The 17,128-nt window shown below is 42.5% G+C and overlaps 1 protein-coding gene across 1 annotated transcript in view; it reads left to right on the top strand.

The window, feature by feature from the left end:
* LOC147022171 (epithelial sodium channel subunit gamma-like) overlaps positions 1–17,128 on the top strand; it is a 64,393-nt gene that overhangs the window by 39,329 nt on the left and 7,936 nt on the right. The window contains 5 exon segments of the mRNA XM_085892826.1: positions 463–580; positions 3,160–3,238; positions 4,205–4,262; positions 5,177–5,238; positions 11,594–11,669. Of these exon segments, the coding sequence (XP_085748952.1) occupies positions 463–580; positions 3,160–3,238; positions 4,205–4,262; positions 5,177–5,238; positions 11,594–11,669 (393 nt within the window).

Raw genomic sequence — 17,128 nt, 5'->3', positions numbered from 1 at the left:
TGGCTCCTGCAATAAACAGATAAAATAGACCGTGCTAATAAAATTTACTTTCGGACAAGATGAGTGTGATACTTGGGAGTTAAGAATATTAGGAATTCCAAGGCACAATGCAGATCTGTGAACCAAACAAGGAACAAAGTAATGCTTCAATGCCTAGCTGACCAATCAGAAAGTAAGACCCAACCATATCGTCACACCTTTTGCTCTTCTTCCTCCCAACTATGTCCCATAATTCTTCTTCCTCTTCCTCATCACCAGCTATGTTCTTCTCCCAAAATCTTCTGCCTTTTTTTTTTCTCAAATCTTCACAATTCTCTTCCTAATTGCAATTTAATATTCTTCCCCACTTTTCCGTACCCCGAACACAATGTTTCCTTTGCCCTAAATGCATGAGATTGATGGGACAGATAGGTCTCTCCCTATGTTTAGTTTCCTTGTGTGAATGTTTATGGGCATGTGCAGATTTGCCTCCAATCGTGCTTTCAAAAGGAGATATTGCAGCAGTGTGGTTGTGGCCATTACGAACGACCGCTGCCAGCCGGATATAAATACTGCAATTCCCAGGAATTTCCTGGCTGGGGTGAGTTTTGAAACTGTATGCAGTCTCTAGACAAGTCAAGTGACACTGAGTGATGTGAAGCAGAAGTTTTCCAGCAATGTCGTAAGGAGCATCTCAGGGTTCTTGTAGATTTTATCTATTAGAAACACCCACTCACTTTGGGAGCATTGCAAGTCCTCCCCTCCCTAAAAGGGATGGTTTTTTTTATTTATTATTATTTTTTTTGGTGCCCATGACATGATCTTGGGTACTGACTACCAGCACATATGCAAAATTTTGTGGAGATCAGGCCAGCCCTGTTTTTTATTTCCGATGATTTTCAGATGTACATGCATATACTGTATACAGAGAATTGCCTTATTTAATATAGTAAGATATAAATAAAAGGATGGTGTCTTTAAAAAAAAAAAAATTTAATTCATTGTTTTTTTTTTTCTCGTTCTCCACTCTTACACCACTTCATACATCACCAACCTTCATTGTCACCAAACAGCGTATACAAAATTGTCGATATAACCGAGCGCACATGCACTAAAACTGTCAAGAGAAGCTACCATTCTGGGTAATCTGTAGGTTTGAATTACTCACCGAAGGGCTTGTCATTTTTTTCTTCTGTAATTAGGGTTTTCCAAGTTGTGATGTCAACCGAGTGGTCTATTTCCTGAATCGTGTCTGCACAGCAGTGTGCATTATTGCCATACTACACTGTTTGCTGGATCATTCAAGTTGCATTTTTCTTCAGCAAACTATACTACGAGAAGCGAACATAGAATTCTTCTTACATTTGATGCTGCAATTTCCAGTTACTTCGGCCTGGATATGGGATCAGCGATCAAATAATGTAAATCAAGATTTAAAAATATTTTTTGATGATGCGGGAGATATCTTTATTAAAATCAGTGGAGGAAATATACACCATGTCTGATATTTGGGTCTTTCATGTCTCCGACGATGCCTTTATCTCCCGGGACGCATCATTCCCCATGACAAAAACCGGAAGCAAAAAAAAAAAAACGGAAGCAAAAGGGTCATAGCCGACGACACAGATTCCAAATTGCCAAGGTATTGTGTTGTTGTTGTTGTTGTTGTTTCCTATTCTCTCATGTGCACGCGTTGAGTATGAAGCTCACTACGTTCACGATAAAAGGAGCCGTACGTGCAAGTTACACTCATTTGTTGGCCAGTTTTCCTGATTCCACCCCCAATTTTTCAACTCCGACCGCCAATTTAGGAACCCTTTAGAATCTACCCTTTGGAATTAAAACCCTTTCTCTCAAGCAGTGCTTTTACTGTGGAGGTTACGCATATCCTTACTATTGTTTCTGATTATTTTCTCTTGAAATTGTGAGTTGAACACGTGACTGCGACGAGTTTCTGTGAACTCAATGATAGCATGATAGGGGATCAGAAAGCATTAAATATTCCAACATGGGAATGCCTGCTGGCTTTTATGAGCAGGAAGAGGGATACTTTTTGAAGGGGAGGTTGGTGCTTTGGGATGGGGAGGGAAGGGGGGAGGGGGGAGTTTGAAGGCTTGAGTGTGGGGAGGGAATCGATGCCTTCCGGTTGGGAAGGGAAGAGTGAGGACTTGCGGTTGGGTGTTGGTGGGAAGAGCAAATATAAGACCGAGTTTGGAGGGGAAGGCTGAGGCTTTTTTTTTTGAGGAGTTCTCAGGTGTGTGTGTGTGTGTGTGTGTGTGTGTGTGTGTGTGTGTGTGTGTGTGTGTGTGTGTGTGTGTGTGTGTGTGTGTGTGTGTGTGTGTGTGTGTGTGTGTGTGTGTGTGTGTGTGTGCGTGCGCGCGAGCGTCACTGTAGAGGGGGTGACACAATCTCCCTGCTGGTGATGTGCTCATGATAGTAAAGTGGGAAAAGCAAGTCGGAGGTACTTTCACATGAATCGTGGAGTCGCTGATTTACCAGATGCTGTTTATATACCATCCGTATTTCATACAATGCGGATTTGGATTGGGATATGATCGTTTGAGACGCAGAAAGGGAAATTTAGAGCGGTATTTCGACAGCGCAGGCACCACTTTCACCCTCATCTTGATTCCCTGCCCTGTGGCTCAATACTAACCATTTCAATATCATCAAGTACACCAATTTCCGTACACCAAGTCAAGATAATGAATGGTCAAATGATCACACTGATTTCACACACTCCACAACATTCATCATCTTCAATCACATATTATAATGTGTGCTGCTCATGTCAGGTCAGCACCACTCAACTTCAGTTTCCCCATATGATGTCATAGCTTTATGTGAGACTCATTGATGGACTTTTTGATAATTGTAATCAATACGTTTGATAAAGAATTGCTCATTTATTTATTTTGTTGAAAGATGCAAGTTTTTCAGAATATAGAAGTTCTTTGGTTTCGTTGATACTGTATATACACTTATCTTGAAATCTAAAACTTGTGTCACACGGTCGTTAATGCAAAGATGATGTGCATTGCATGAAGTTTTGGCCAAACAGGAAATTATATCATTATCTTTGTTGTTTTCTTCATCTCATTGGTGCTTCCCTGCATTCAAGTGTCCTTCTGTACCCAAGCATGCTTACCATAAGAATACTGTACTTTGTCTTGCATACAGAGTACTGCTACTACAAACTGTACAGCAATTATATTGCAGAAGAGCTGAATTGCTACCGGATGTGCAAGCAAACCTGTTTGTGAGTGAATTCGTGCCTTGTATATGGAGCTGTTATCCAAGAGCGAGTAAAGTTACTATGACGATATCCTTCCTCGTCCCTCCTTTTCTATGTAAAATTCCATTTACTGCCTCCGCCACCAAAGGTGGAGGTTATGTTTTCACTCTTGTCTGTCTGTATTTCTGTATATTGGTTTGTGAACAAAATATCTCAAAAAGTTAGGGACAGATTCGGACGAAACTATATGGATGAGTTGGATAGGTGATGAGAACAATCTGATTAAATTTTAGTTCAGGTCCGAATCCAGATCCGGCTTATCAGTGGGATACAAAACGTAAACTAATCAGCCTGGTGGAGGTATGTGCTCTCCCAAGTGCCCTTCTCGTTAGTAATTGGTTTTGACACGGCTACATTGATCTTAATGAAGGTCTTGGGATTATGTACAACCTTGTCTATCTTTTATTCCATTGCAAGTGCTATTTTCCACCTTCTTTTTTTTCATTTCCAGCAAAACTACATTTTACTAATAATGTTTGATGCACTGACAGACAGTATGATAACTTGCAATCATGTGCTTGCCTGTTGGCTGGATGAATCAAATCTGATGAAAAAAAACCACCGCCCGATGAGGTTCCATCACGGTACACTTCAATGTGTTTTCCACTATCCTGTAAAGGTGATAATGAACTGAGCAACATGTCTGGATTGTTGATATAAAACTTCTGATCGTGTCCATGATGAAAATAGGCATCTGTCCTTAGCTAATTTGAAGAACTATACATGGAGTATTGTAGAATTCTAAAAATCAGTCTCATCGATCCTTATGTCTCTCAAAATAGTTTATTTCAGTTTGCATCAACTATGAGGCTAGATCTAGTTTGGGTGTTTGTGTTATTGTTTATTATTTGTTAAGCCAGATTTAATGGTCCTTTTGATCGACCCATGTAGTTTTGATGTAGGTGTTAACCATATTTCTTGCTTGCACAGTCAAAAGGAATATACTACAAAAGTCAGCTTGGCAAAATGGCCTTCGGAAAACTCCAAGGTAATCCAATTCATACGCACAGGCTTATCGCTTCACACCATTTGCATTTTTCCAGTTTTGGTATCGGAAGATTCACACTTGAAAACAAAGCAAATGCTTTGTAACATTTTGAACTTTGACTTGTTTTCATCCATAAAATGAAATTCTTTTCATCTAATTTTCAGTGTGAAACTTAACTCTCTCTCTCTCTCTCTCTCTCTCTCTCTCTCTCTCTCTCTCTCTCTCTCTCTCTCTCTCTCTCTCTCTCTCTCTCTCTCTCTCTCTCTCTCTCTCTCTCTCTCTCTCTCTCTCTCTCTCTCTCTCTCTCTCTCTCTCTCTCTCTCTCTCTCTCTCTCTCTCTCTCTCTCTCTCTCTCTCTCTCTCTCTCTCTCTCTCTCTCTCTCTCTCTCTCTCTCTCTCTCTCTCTCTCTCTCTCTCTCTCTCTCTCTCTCTCTCTCTCTCTCTCTCTCTCTCTCTCTCTCTCTCTCTCTCTCTCTCTCTCTCTCTCTCTCTCTCTCTCTCTCTCTCTCTCTCTCTCTCTCTCTCTCTCTCTCTCTCTCTCTCTCTCTCTCTCTCTCTCTCTCTCTCTCTCTCTCTCTCTCTCTCTCTCTCTCTCTCTCTCTCTCTCTCTCTCTCTCTCTCTCTCTCTCTCTCTCTCTCTCTCTCTCTCTCTCTCTCTCTCTCTCTCTCTCTCTCTCTCTCTCTCTCTCTCTCTCTCTCTCTCTCTCTCTCTCTCTCTCTCTCTCTCTCTCTCTCTCTCTCTCTCTCTCTCTCTCTCTCTCTCTCTCTCTCTCTCTCTCTCTCTCTCTCTCTCTCTCTCTCTCTCTCTCTCTCTCTCTCTCTCTCTCTCTCTCTCTCTCTCTCTCTCTCTCTCTCTCTCTCTCTCTCTCTCTCTCTCTCTCTCTCTCTCTCTCTTTCTTTTTTTTTTTTGTCAGGATTGGCTGTTGAAGGTTCTATCTATTGAGCAGGGTTTGTCGAGAAACCTTGTTCTTGAGACGTACGTTTCAAGCTTTATCTTCACCTCATTGACATTGCAACGTCATCTTTATGGGTTCATTGCTTCATCGATACCAATCAGTATCAGAGTTATTGCAAAATTTATTTTCTCTAGATTTTGAATGGGAGTGAAAGTTTTGAAGCATTTCATCAACCTGTTCATCTCTTGCATGTGAAATTGTTTAACATTTCCAAGGTGAGCTTGTCTCTTGGTGGTGGGAATGTTTTGATGACTTTGAAGTGACTGCAGGTAAGTCAAAACATAGATGAGCATTAAGCTGGTACCAACAGGGTTCTTCGTACATTAATAGAGTGGTGCAACTTGTATCCTAGACTCAAGTAACAAGTTCGCAACAAACATTTGTTTCTCTTCCTATTAACCATAGAAGAGCCATTTTGACATCATTCACATCACATGTGTTGCAATCTTTGCTTTGTTTTTTTATATACAAGGGTCTGAGGTCATGAAGGACCTCAGCCCTGCTTATCCCTCAGCCCTGCTGTTGGCATTTCCGCATTTCCATTGGCATTGTTGGCATGAGATGTTGGCACCTGTTTCTGCTGTTCCTGTTATTCTGTTGCATCCTGATATGTTCTGTGTTACAGCTCTTCCATGAGCCATTACTCTGTATAAAATCAATAAAAAATCAGGGAAATAAGGGAATAAATTAATGAAGATGAATAAACCAGCCTGGACTTGGAAAGGGGAAGCAGATGAAGGTTTATATAGGAGTGTGTGCGACTTGGAATGGCTTGGGGAGGGCAGAAGCAGGACGTGACAGGAGAGGAATAGCAAGGCCAGATGTAAGCGTGTATAAAATAGAAAGCCCACCATCCTGCCGCCAATGGAAAACTGACAGTCCTTGGGAATCCCTGTCCTGCCTCGAGATTTCAATGTCTCTGAAGACCTTGTTTTTGACTGCCTCAAATGGAGCAAGGTGGAAAGAGGAGCAGCCCACACTTCATGAACCACACTCCATGGAACTCTGCACGAAAGCCTTATACACCATGTAGAGCTCGGTTCAGCTGATGAATGTCTTAGCTCTATGCAGATTTTTCAGCCAGCGACATCCACGTCTAATGAAATAAATTAATTTAGTGGCCAGCCTTTCACAACTGTGATGTATTTTTCTGCACAGGGTGGAGTCATTGACAAAATGGTAAAGTTGGTTGTCAAGAAAATCAGATGGCTCATTGATAGAGATCAAGAATAATGGAGGACTTGGCTGCTGTTTTGTGAAACGCCAGCCTAAAGAGAAAGATCATGCAAAAGGTCACTATTAAAGGGCCACCCACTGTTCCTGCCCATAGATGAGATCAGATAAGCACTTGAGCAGAGGCTCTGAATACCAAATTAAGAAAACTTGTAAATCAATGCTGGATGCCAGACAGTATCAAAGGCTTGATAGATATGCAGAGAGATGGCGTCAACCTCTTGCTTGGGGTTCAGGCAATCCATCCACTTGTGTCAGGAGTAACATACCCAAGGTGGAATAGCCAAGTCAGAAGGCCAAATAGTTGTCAGAGATTAATGGGTTCGAGAAGAGATAATTTATAAAGTTGGCTGCAATGATGGATGCAATTACATTGTTTCCGAGAGGTAGAAGGCTGATCAGTCTATGTTTGATTGGATCACTTTTGGAACCTTTCTTATGGACAGGAGTGATGTTTCCCCACTTTCTAAGAAGGAGAAAGTACCTATCCAAGGACCTGTGAAAGAGAGAGAGGAGAGAGAGTATGTGTTTGAATTGAAGCAAAGTCCCTGAGTACGAGAGCAGTTGTGCTGTCAGGACTAATTGTGGAATCGGTGTCGAGCTGGGGAAGAAATGTCTCCATTATGGCAAGGGAGAGGTTCATACGCTGTTGGAAACATTCTGCAATGGAAAGGGTGGGTAGAGAAAGGTAAGGCTTTTGGACTTTGGCCTTTTAACTGAAGACACAGTTCGACGACTCTTCTTTGTCTTGAGCAACTTTGAGCAGGACTTCATCCTTTCGGAGAGTAGGAATGTAAAGAGAACTTTGGTACACGATATACCATCTCCGACCAAGCGTTGGAGGATGGTTAGAGCCTAGATCATTTAGATTGTAAGTGAGCCTGGTTGTTGGGCTCTGGCTCTTTGTATGACAGATACACTACGGTTCTGAGTTGTAGCTGTGTGGAGAAATTGCAAGTTGCCTTCAGTCAGGTTTGCTTTCCAGAGGAGAATGGCATTGTTTTTGTTTGTTTTTGTGTACTGCTCCTTCCCAATCCATATCCAGGCGACGCATGACGCCATCGCTGAGCGCCAAAGAAAGGGAGTACTCAGTTTTCACTTCGTTTTCTTGTTACTTGCAAAATCGAAGATTTTTCAAGTATATTGGTTCGTCGATTTTGATATTTTGTCTGTTTGTCTGTCTGTCTGTCTGTCTGTCTGTCTGTCTGTCACCTACAGGTCACAATTTTAAACCAATCTTCATGAAACTTCACCACATGGTAGAGTTTGTCATAACGAAGAAGCCTATTATTTTTGAGATCAAAAGGTCAACATCGGACAAAGGTCAACAACTTAGGTGAGATTTCTAAAATCCTCAATTTTCATCCGATTGACTTGAAATTTGAAGAGAATTTGTATTTCACGTCACTAAATTAAACCAGACAATTATTTTGGAGGTCCACATGAACCAAAAGGACAACATAGGCCGAGTTTGTAAAATTGTCAGTTTTCATCTGATTTACTTGAGACTTGAAGATGAGTTGCATATTTGGTCATTGAATTCAACCACCAATTATTTTTGAGGTCAAATTTGTTTCTTAGATTTTGCAAGTGTCATGCTCTACACTATGTCGTCTTCTTGGTTGTTTGTTTGTTTGTCCGGGTGATGTCTCAGCCTTCATTTGAGCTAGGAAGCTGAAATTCGGGGACAAAAGTGAAAATATGCTTTGGCAAAAACTATGTTCTTTATTTTTTGATTAATCAATTAATTGATTAATTACTTAATTATTATCGATTTATTAGTTACTTATTCATTTAATTTTCATCCTGGCAATAGCTCAGCTGAGCTTTTGAGCTCGGAAGCTGATATTCGGACATGACGGTGAACAAGTGATTTGGCTATAAAGGGTATTTTTGATTTATTGATTAATCAATTACTCGATTAATTACTTTCTTTCTTGCTTTCCGGGCGATATCTCAGCCATCCTTTGAGCTAGGAAGCTGAAATTTGGGGACAAAAGTGAAGATGTTCTTTGGCAAAATGTTTTGTTTTATTTTTTTATTAATAAATAAATAAATTAATTTCTTAATTTTTATCGATTTATTAATTACTTATTTGTTTTATTTCTCATCTGGGCAATATCTCAGGCACCTTTTGAGCTCGGAAACTGATATGTGAACATGGCATTGACCAAGCACAAGTGATTTGGCTATAAAGAGTATTTTTGATTTATTGTGTAATCAATTAATTAATTACTTTTTCGATTAATTACTTAATTTTCAAAAAGTTACAGATTCGGATGAAACAGTGGTGGTTTAGGTATGCTATTTGCCAATTGATTAAAAAATTAATTATTTTACTATTATCATTCATTATTTTAATTATGCAATTAATCAATCAATTATTGAACACCGCTCCCTCCCAATTCCATCTCAATGTGCTGCAAGGCAGCATCGCCAGGCACCGAAGGTGTCTTGGCAATGTTGCGTGCTGGAAGATTTGTTATTTATTTATTTGGCATGGGGCGCAGTGTGACCACTCCTCATTTTCATAAATGTCAAGGTGAGCCAATGAAAAAGCCAAGAATTCACAAGGTTTCGGAAAAGCGATGATAATAGAAAACCTATATGCCAAGAAAACCTATAGAAAACCAAGACGCCAAGGTGAACAACGAATAGCCAAGATCTTGTGAAAAAAGCCAAGGAATGGTCACACTGATTGGGCGCTGTACTTTGAATGTACTTGTACTTGTTGTTTTTTTGTGTGTGTTTTTTTGGCGATGTCTTCACCCCACACATCAATGTACCAGGGTTGATATAATGGACAGAAATGTTGAATGCAGGATGGAATGAACTTACAAAGAAGATAAATTAATCTGTTTGTGAAGAAATACCAGGATCAGTCCATATTGGGAGCTGATGTTATCTTGTCTTTACTGGAAAGAGTAGATTTTAGGCCAGATCAATCAACTTCAGTAAATTTCCATACAAGTCTGAATCTTGGGGATTCTCCAATAACTGCCAAAGAGACACCAAATTTTACCACCCTCCATCCACATGGTCAGATGAGCCCAAGTCCGAGAGGAGCTGAATGGAAATAGAACGATTTTTATGAAAACTCTGACATGACAAGGCCCTGTAATGAATGTTTGCCATTTGGGGCGATGTGTAATGGAGAAGAAACAGACCGAGGAAGTCAAGTCATTTGCAGAACACAAAGTGACTTGGCCATGTACTGAACATATGAACTAACACCAAGCCAACTGGAATGGTGGCAATTGAAGGCTCTACAGATGAAGAACAGGGAACAGGGGTGAGAAGAGTGTATGGTGTTATTGGTTGTAGAATAAACCTCGGATATGGCATCATGAGAGTTGGGAGTGGGGGATGTGAGGAAGGTATACCACAAAGAAATGAGAGATTGTTATGGAGAGGCACACAAAGCCAAATATATACTCCATAGGGTCAGGGGTGTCCAGTGAGGTGCAGGGGTCATGTGGAAGGTAGATACCAACATACACAGTGGCATTACCAATGGAGTGGGAACCTGTCAGAGTGGAGATAATGACTTGTAAGATGCACAGAAGAGTATGGAATATTATGTAAAAGAAACGTTTCTGGAAAATGTCCAACATCCAGGTTAGCTGCAGCAGTCTGGATGGACAAATCTGTGAAGTTTAAGCGCAGACTGACCAGACTCAGTTGTGTAATGGTTGTAGTATCCACTCCAAGTCTGGGTCTGGGAGGTCGGAAGTTCAAACCCTGGCCAAGACTTTAAAAATGATACGTGCCTCTTCCTTGCTTGACATTCAGCATTTAAAAGGATAGACTACGTACAATCCCCATAGGTTGGCATCCATGGGGAGGAGGAAATTCATCCTTAGGAAATGCCCCACTAAGTGTAGTGAGAAAGGCGGCACCATTGTTGTGGCATCACTGGTACCCAGAGTCCCTCTGAAAGTGACGGCACCTCCCGCAAGCTCAGTGGTTGTGTTTGGCTTGCGTAAAAATCCTGTGCTGTATCTCGTGTATTCATCTATATGTTCATGTGTGTGTGGCAACTTCACTGCGAGCCTTAGATCCTGTACAAAAATAATAATAAACTCTGATATTGGTGTACCAGAGGGCTAGAGAGGGAGAAGCGCACACATAGGAGAACACTTCTGTAAACTCTATTCAGCAATACAGTCAAGCATCTTGTTCAAGTTTGAGTGAGGGTTTGGTGCATGTGTGTAGTTGGCGAGGACTGTACATGCAAGCCAGGAGGTGTGATGTCACTTTGCTATTGACCCTTGAGCAGGTAGACTAAAGGAAGGGTTGGAGGAGGTGAAAGGAAAAGAGAACATGACAAGGAATTGTGTGATGGAAGACAGGGCAGCTATTGTGGAGGACAGGTATCACGGAATGCGTCATTAACTGGGAGTAAACACAGCATGAGTTTATTTTTTATGTATATATATATATATTTTATTTTTTTTAAATTCGGACATATCAAATATCTACATACTAATCCTTCAAACAAAATTTTTTTTTATTGCAATTACAGAAGACTTGACCTCTTTTTCTTTTTTTTGTCTATTTTGTTTTTACTTCAACGAAGACCCGATCTTAAAAACATCATGAGCTTCACTTTTCTTCCCTCAGCTGTTAGCATACCTTTGCTGATTTTTACGTACATACCTATGTTGTTGGCATACCTTTATCAACTCAACAGCACAGCCCATTGTCACTTCGTGGTTTTTCCGAAACGCACCCCTGCTCTCATTTACTCTTGCTGAACCACCCCCTCTCTCCCCCCCCCCCCCGCAACTCCTACCTTCTAGTGCTCTTTTTTTATTTTATTTTTGGTGCCACTCATGAATGGTCTTTGTCTTCCTGTCTCTCTTTGATCCCATCACAATTTGAACCTGCCGCCCATGCAGTCGTTTAGTTCCTCAATGAGCCTATGCATTTCTGCACGTAAAACAAATGCAGTATGAGCAGTATTTTTGTATAAACATTTGGTTTGGCTCTTTATATAAATAGATTTTGCTCAGTATTGTAAAGAGTGGAGATGTCAAGTGATTGGTTTCAGCCGATTGCATCAATAGATGCTGTTGGTAATAAAGAAACATTATTCGCATAACACCGAATGAGTTCAAATCAGTACTTTTTTCTTGGCAGCTCTGATGTCACTCGTGTCAATATCTACTTCAACAAGTTGGTGGTGCGGTCGTTTGTCGAATCCCCAGCTAATACCGTAAGTTTCCTACACAAAAGTCAACGCGGACATGTATTCCTTGCGCTCTCTTGTAACGATGGCCGTGTCCAAGAGGATAAAGATGAAAAACGAGTTTAAGAAACCATTTGTCCTTTGTTCACGATGCCTCGGCAAAAATTCTCGAATGTTATTGAGGTTTCCTTCCAATTAGCAGATCTTTTTTTGCGATTTTAGTGGATCGATCCACTTGGCCCTGAATAACAATGGGCCAATTTGGCCATTTCAATGCTTTCTTTATCAATGCAAATGAAAGTTAGGGTTAATAAAGGTTGAAGGGAGTGTCGATTAAGATTGGGCCTGCGGTCTGTTCCCTGTTCATAATGAAATTGACAGTTTTAATTTCACTGTTTTCTGATTCTAAGTCTGAAAGTATGGCTGTAAATCTCCGGGTGCTTTACAAAAGTTTGACAAATTACTTAACCAAGGTCAAATGTCATTGCAAGAGTTTTGTCTACCAGTAACTCAATCTGTCCAGAAAGTGTTACATTTTCAAAATGGGTGTACCTGTTACTTCTGATTGTAGTCTTTCTGAGTGACTAAAATCTATTAATGACTGCATTCCTTGATTTGATTTGATTATAATATATGGAACATGCTATAAGAATATGGTACAAAGGTCTTTGTTACATTTGCGAAAGAAATTGCTTTGCAATGAACTTGGCATGAAACGATATGAATTTTATGACATGAAGATCAACACGTGGGATGAAAACTTGTACATTTGCTATGAATAATAATTTTATTAACAAAGGCATAATGAGGACGATTGAAACAATATTTATCCAAATTGCAACACTTTGAACCCAGTTTTGATTATTTTTTGTTTTTTAATTTGCGTCGTAGTTGGTGAAAGCATATTGGCCTGGGATTCAATTCCAAATTGAGCATGCTGGTTTCATTATTTACTGAGGGACAGCATTGTCTCTAAAGCAGTTCTCCTGCATGTTTGGACAGGAATTTATAATTTGCTCGGGATGCCGGCGATAGCTTGCCTGTACACTTGGTTAAACTTTGGGTATGATTGTAGGCTTTTTGGTTAAACGTTGGGTATGATTGTAGGCCCTGTGGTCAAACTATGTGTATGGTTGTAGGCCCTTTGGTCAAACTTTGGGTATGATTGTAGGCCTTTGGTCAAACTTTGGGTGTGATTGTAGGCTTTTCGGTTAAACTTTGGGTATGATTGTAGGACCTTTGGTCAAACTTTGGGTATGATTGTAGGCCTTTGGTCAAACTTTGTGTATGATTGTTGGCCCTTTGGTCAAACTTTGTGTGTGATTGTAGGCCTTTTATCAAACTTTGTGTATGATTGTAGGCCCTTTGGTCAAACTTTGGGTATGATTGTTGGCCCTTTGGTTAAACTTTGGGTATGCCTGTAGGCCTTTGGTCAAACTTTGGGTATGCTTCGAGGCCTTTGGTCAAACTTTGTGAATGATTGTTAGCCCTTTGGTCAAAGTTTGGGTATGATTGTAGGCCTTTGGTCAAACTTTGTGTATGATTGTGGGCCTTTGATCAAACTTTGTGTATGATTGTAGGACCTTTGGTCAAACTTTGGGTATGATTGTAGGCCTTTGGTCAAACTTTGGGTCTGCTTGTCGGCCTTTGGTCAAACTTTGGGTATGATTGTAGGACTTTGGTCAAACTTTGGGTATGATTGTAGGCCTTTGGTCAAACTTTGGGTCTGCTTGTCGGCCTTTGGTCAAACTTTGGGTATGCTTGTAGGCCTTTTGTCAACTTTGGGTATGTTTGTAGGCCTTTGGTCAAACTTTGGTTATGATTGTAGGCCTTTGGTCAAACTTTGGGTATGATTGTAGGCCTTTGATCAAACTTTGTGTATGATTGTAGGCCCTGTGGTGAATTGACGTGAATTGAGGGACATGACGCGGGATCACATGTTGTGCGTCTCTCGTATAAGGGGAGGTCTCTGCGGCACGAGTGATGGTCCCCGGGGCATTGCTATTGACATCGGCTGTTCACTTGATGCTCGTTAACTGAAGGTGCTCATTGACTGAAGCGGCTCCAATCAAATGGAATAAAGCCTAAACTCTGAAGGTTCATCTCTCGCTTTCATTTCAATTTATTCCATTTAATTTTCTCGGCTCTCTCAACCAAAGATGGACAAGATCTACAAACCAGAGAGGTTCGACGCAGACCCAAACGCGACTGACGCAGAAATGAAATGGTCACATTGGTTCTGTTCCTTCTCACACTATCTGACCATCATCGAGGAGGAAGCTGACAAATTTGCCGCTCTCGTGAATCATGTCTCGCCCAGCGTGTACAGGCTCTTCTCGGGGTGCGACACTTACGAAGCAGCGATCGAGGTGCTGCAAGCGCTCTACGTGAAGCCCAAGAACGAGGTATACATACGACATCTTCTCAACACACGCAAGCAAGCAGCCGGGGAGACAATCGATCAGTTCCTGCAAGCTCTGAATCAGCTGGGAAAAGACGGCAGCTTCCGGGCGGTAAGCGCCGAGGAACACCGAAAGGAAGCCACACGGGAGGCATTCATCCAAGGACTCAGATCAGCCCACATACGGCAACGCTTACTAGAGAAAGCGCAACCCACTCTTGACAAGGTAGTCGATCAGGCTCGAGCGATGGATACGGCTCAGCAGCAATCTGAGTCATTTGGGACACCGATGCTGCACATGAACGCTGCTACGATGGGAACCCAAGGAACCCCACTGGCACAGACACAGCCAGATATAGGGGATGGAGAAACACCCGAGGAGCCGGATACCCAGACCTCGTCAAACTCCTCAGCAACTGCTCCGGTTGGTAAATGCTTCTTTTGTGGGTACAAAAGGCATCCTCGTCAAAAATGTCCCGCCAGAGATGCCACATGCATGAATTGCGACAAGAAAGGGCATTATGCCAGGGTATGTAAATCTACTCTAAGGAGAAATAAACCCACTTCTGCGGCTCTCTACTCGCAAAATAAATTGACTGCAGCCTCCCCGGGGAATCTATCCAAGGCTATCATCAACGTACGAATTAACGGGCATATGGCTGAGGCACTGATTGATACCGGTAGCTCTGAAAGTTTCGTCAACAGCTCGCTAGTGAAGGGCAGGAAATGGGTAATCCACCCGACTGACAATACGGTATGCATGGCCGCCACCTCACTACAATCCCGCGTACGAGGGTACTGCAATGTTGAATTGGACGTAAAAGGGTACACGCATCGGGATGTAAAGGTACTGGTGCTTCGTAATTTGTGCGCAGACGTAATTCTGGGTCATAATGTCCTCAAGCAGCACACGAGCGTCGAAATACCCTTTGGAGGAAGCAAGCCTCGTCTAATTTTAAATGCGTTGACCACCGCGGAGGTGACGTCCCCCCAGCTGTTCGCTAACTTGTCGCCGGTCTGCAAACCGATAGCGATCAAATCGCGGCGATATACCACTGCTGACATGAATTTCATCACTTCGGAAACCAAGCGATTACTGGAGGAGGGAATTATAGAACCGAGCGATTCGCCATGGCGCGCACAGGTGTTAGTAACCAGCAGTCAGAACCATAAGAAACGAATGGTTGTCGATTATTCCCAAACGGTCAATCGCTTCACCCAACTCGACGCCTACCCCTGCCGCGCATAGATGAGATGGTCGAACGCGTGGCCAATTATAAGGTATTCAGTACCATCGACTTGCGAAGCGCCTATCATCAAATTCCCATCCGAGAGGAAGACAAACCTTACACTGCATTCCAGGCAGGGAGGCGCCTCTACCAGTTCAGAAGGATACCATTCGGTGTCACGAATGGAGTAGCTTGCTTCCAACGGGTTATGGACGACATCATCTCAGATGAAAACCTCAAAGACACTTTTGTTTACGTGGATAATGTCACAGTGTGCGGTAGGGATCAGAGGGAACATGATAGGAATCTGGACAGATTCTTGAGCATTGCTAGAAAATATAATCTGACTCTCAACTACGAGAAATGCGTATTCTCGGCAAGGTCAATTGACCTTCTCGGCTACACAATAGCCGACGGCACGATTAAGCCTGATCCTGAGCGATTGCGCCCGCTCCGTGAGCTTCCACCACCTCAGGACTTGCAGACAATGCGCCGGGTGATCGGGATGTTCGCTTACTATGCGAGATGGATTTCGCAATACTCCGAGAAAATACATCCCCTAGTGCATTGCAAAAACTTTCCACCAGATGCCGCTGTTGTAAGAGCTTTCCACAATCTCAAGGATGATATCAGTAAGTCCGTGGTTTTATCGATCGACAGCTCGGTGCCCTTCGTGGTGGAGACCGACGCTTCAAATCACGCCATAGCTGCTACACTTAATCAGTCTGGGCGGCCGGTCGCGTTCTTCTCGAGAACTCTCTCTAGAAGCGAACAGAGACACTCAGCGATAGAGAAGGAAGCGTACGCCATCGTTGAAGCGCTGCGGAAATGGAGACATTATTTACTGGGAAACCACTTCACGCTCGTTACGGACCAACGATCCGTGGCATTCATGTTTGATGGGAAAAATAACGGGAAAATTAAGAATGAAAAAATTATGAGATGGCGGATAGACCTAGCTTGCTACAGATACGACATTGTTTACCGGCCCGGGAAAGAAAACCCTGCTGCAGATACCTTCTCCCGGGTCTACAGTTCGGCAACAATCAGTCAGGCTTTGCAAGACCTCCATGTGTCTCTGTGCCACCCAGGGGTAACCAGGATGGCACATTTCGTACGCAGACAAAATCTTCCCTATTCTGTTGAAGATATTAAACAAATGAATGCTTCATGCCCTGTTTGTGCTGAACTAAAACCCAGATTCTATGGCGCGGCATCTGGCAGACTGATCAAGGCCACTTCCCCCTTCGAGAGACTAAACATCGACTTCAAAGGGCCCCTGCCGACCGAAACAGACAACAGATACATATTCACCGTTGTTGATGAATATTCAAGGTTCCCTTTCGCGTTTCCGTGCTCGGATATGACCTCGGGCACTGTCGTAAAATGTCTCTCTGACCTCTTCGCTATGTTTGGGAGACCTTCGTACATACATTCAGACAGAGGGCCGTGTTTCATGTCGGCCGGGCTAAAACAATTCCTATTAGAGCACGGCATAGCAACTAGTCGAACGACGGGTTACAACCCACAGGGAAACGGGCAGGTGGAACGGTATAATGGAGTTATTTGGAAAGCCGTAACTCTGGCGCTGAAATTGAGAGGACTGGGCCCCGAGCGATGGGAGGTTACCCTTCTCGACGCTCTGAATTCCATACGCTCTTTGCTCTGCACGTCCACAAATGCCACTCCTCACGAACGTATGTTTACTCACCAACGACGTTATGTTGACGGTCAAACGGTGCCCAACTGGCTGACCCATCCCGGTACAGTGTTCATGAAATGCCCGGTACGACAAAGCAAGTATGAACCGCTGGTGGAGGGGGTCGAACTCATTGACACTAATCCAGAGTATGCTC

Source organism: Eptatretus burgeri, chromosome 8 (assembly GCF_056783735.1).
Source record: "Eptatretus burgeri isolate ZD-2024b chromosome 8, Ebu_testis_v1, whole genome shotgun sequence".
Lineage (NCBI taxonomy): Eukaryota > Metazoa > Chordata > Myxini > Myxiniformes > Myxinidae > Eptatretus > Eptatretus burgeri.
This window is presented reverse-complemented; position numbering and strand designations above follow the sequence as displayed.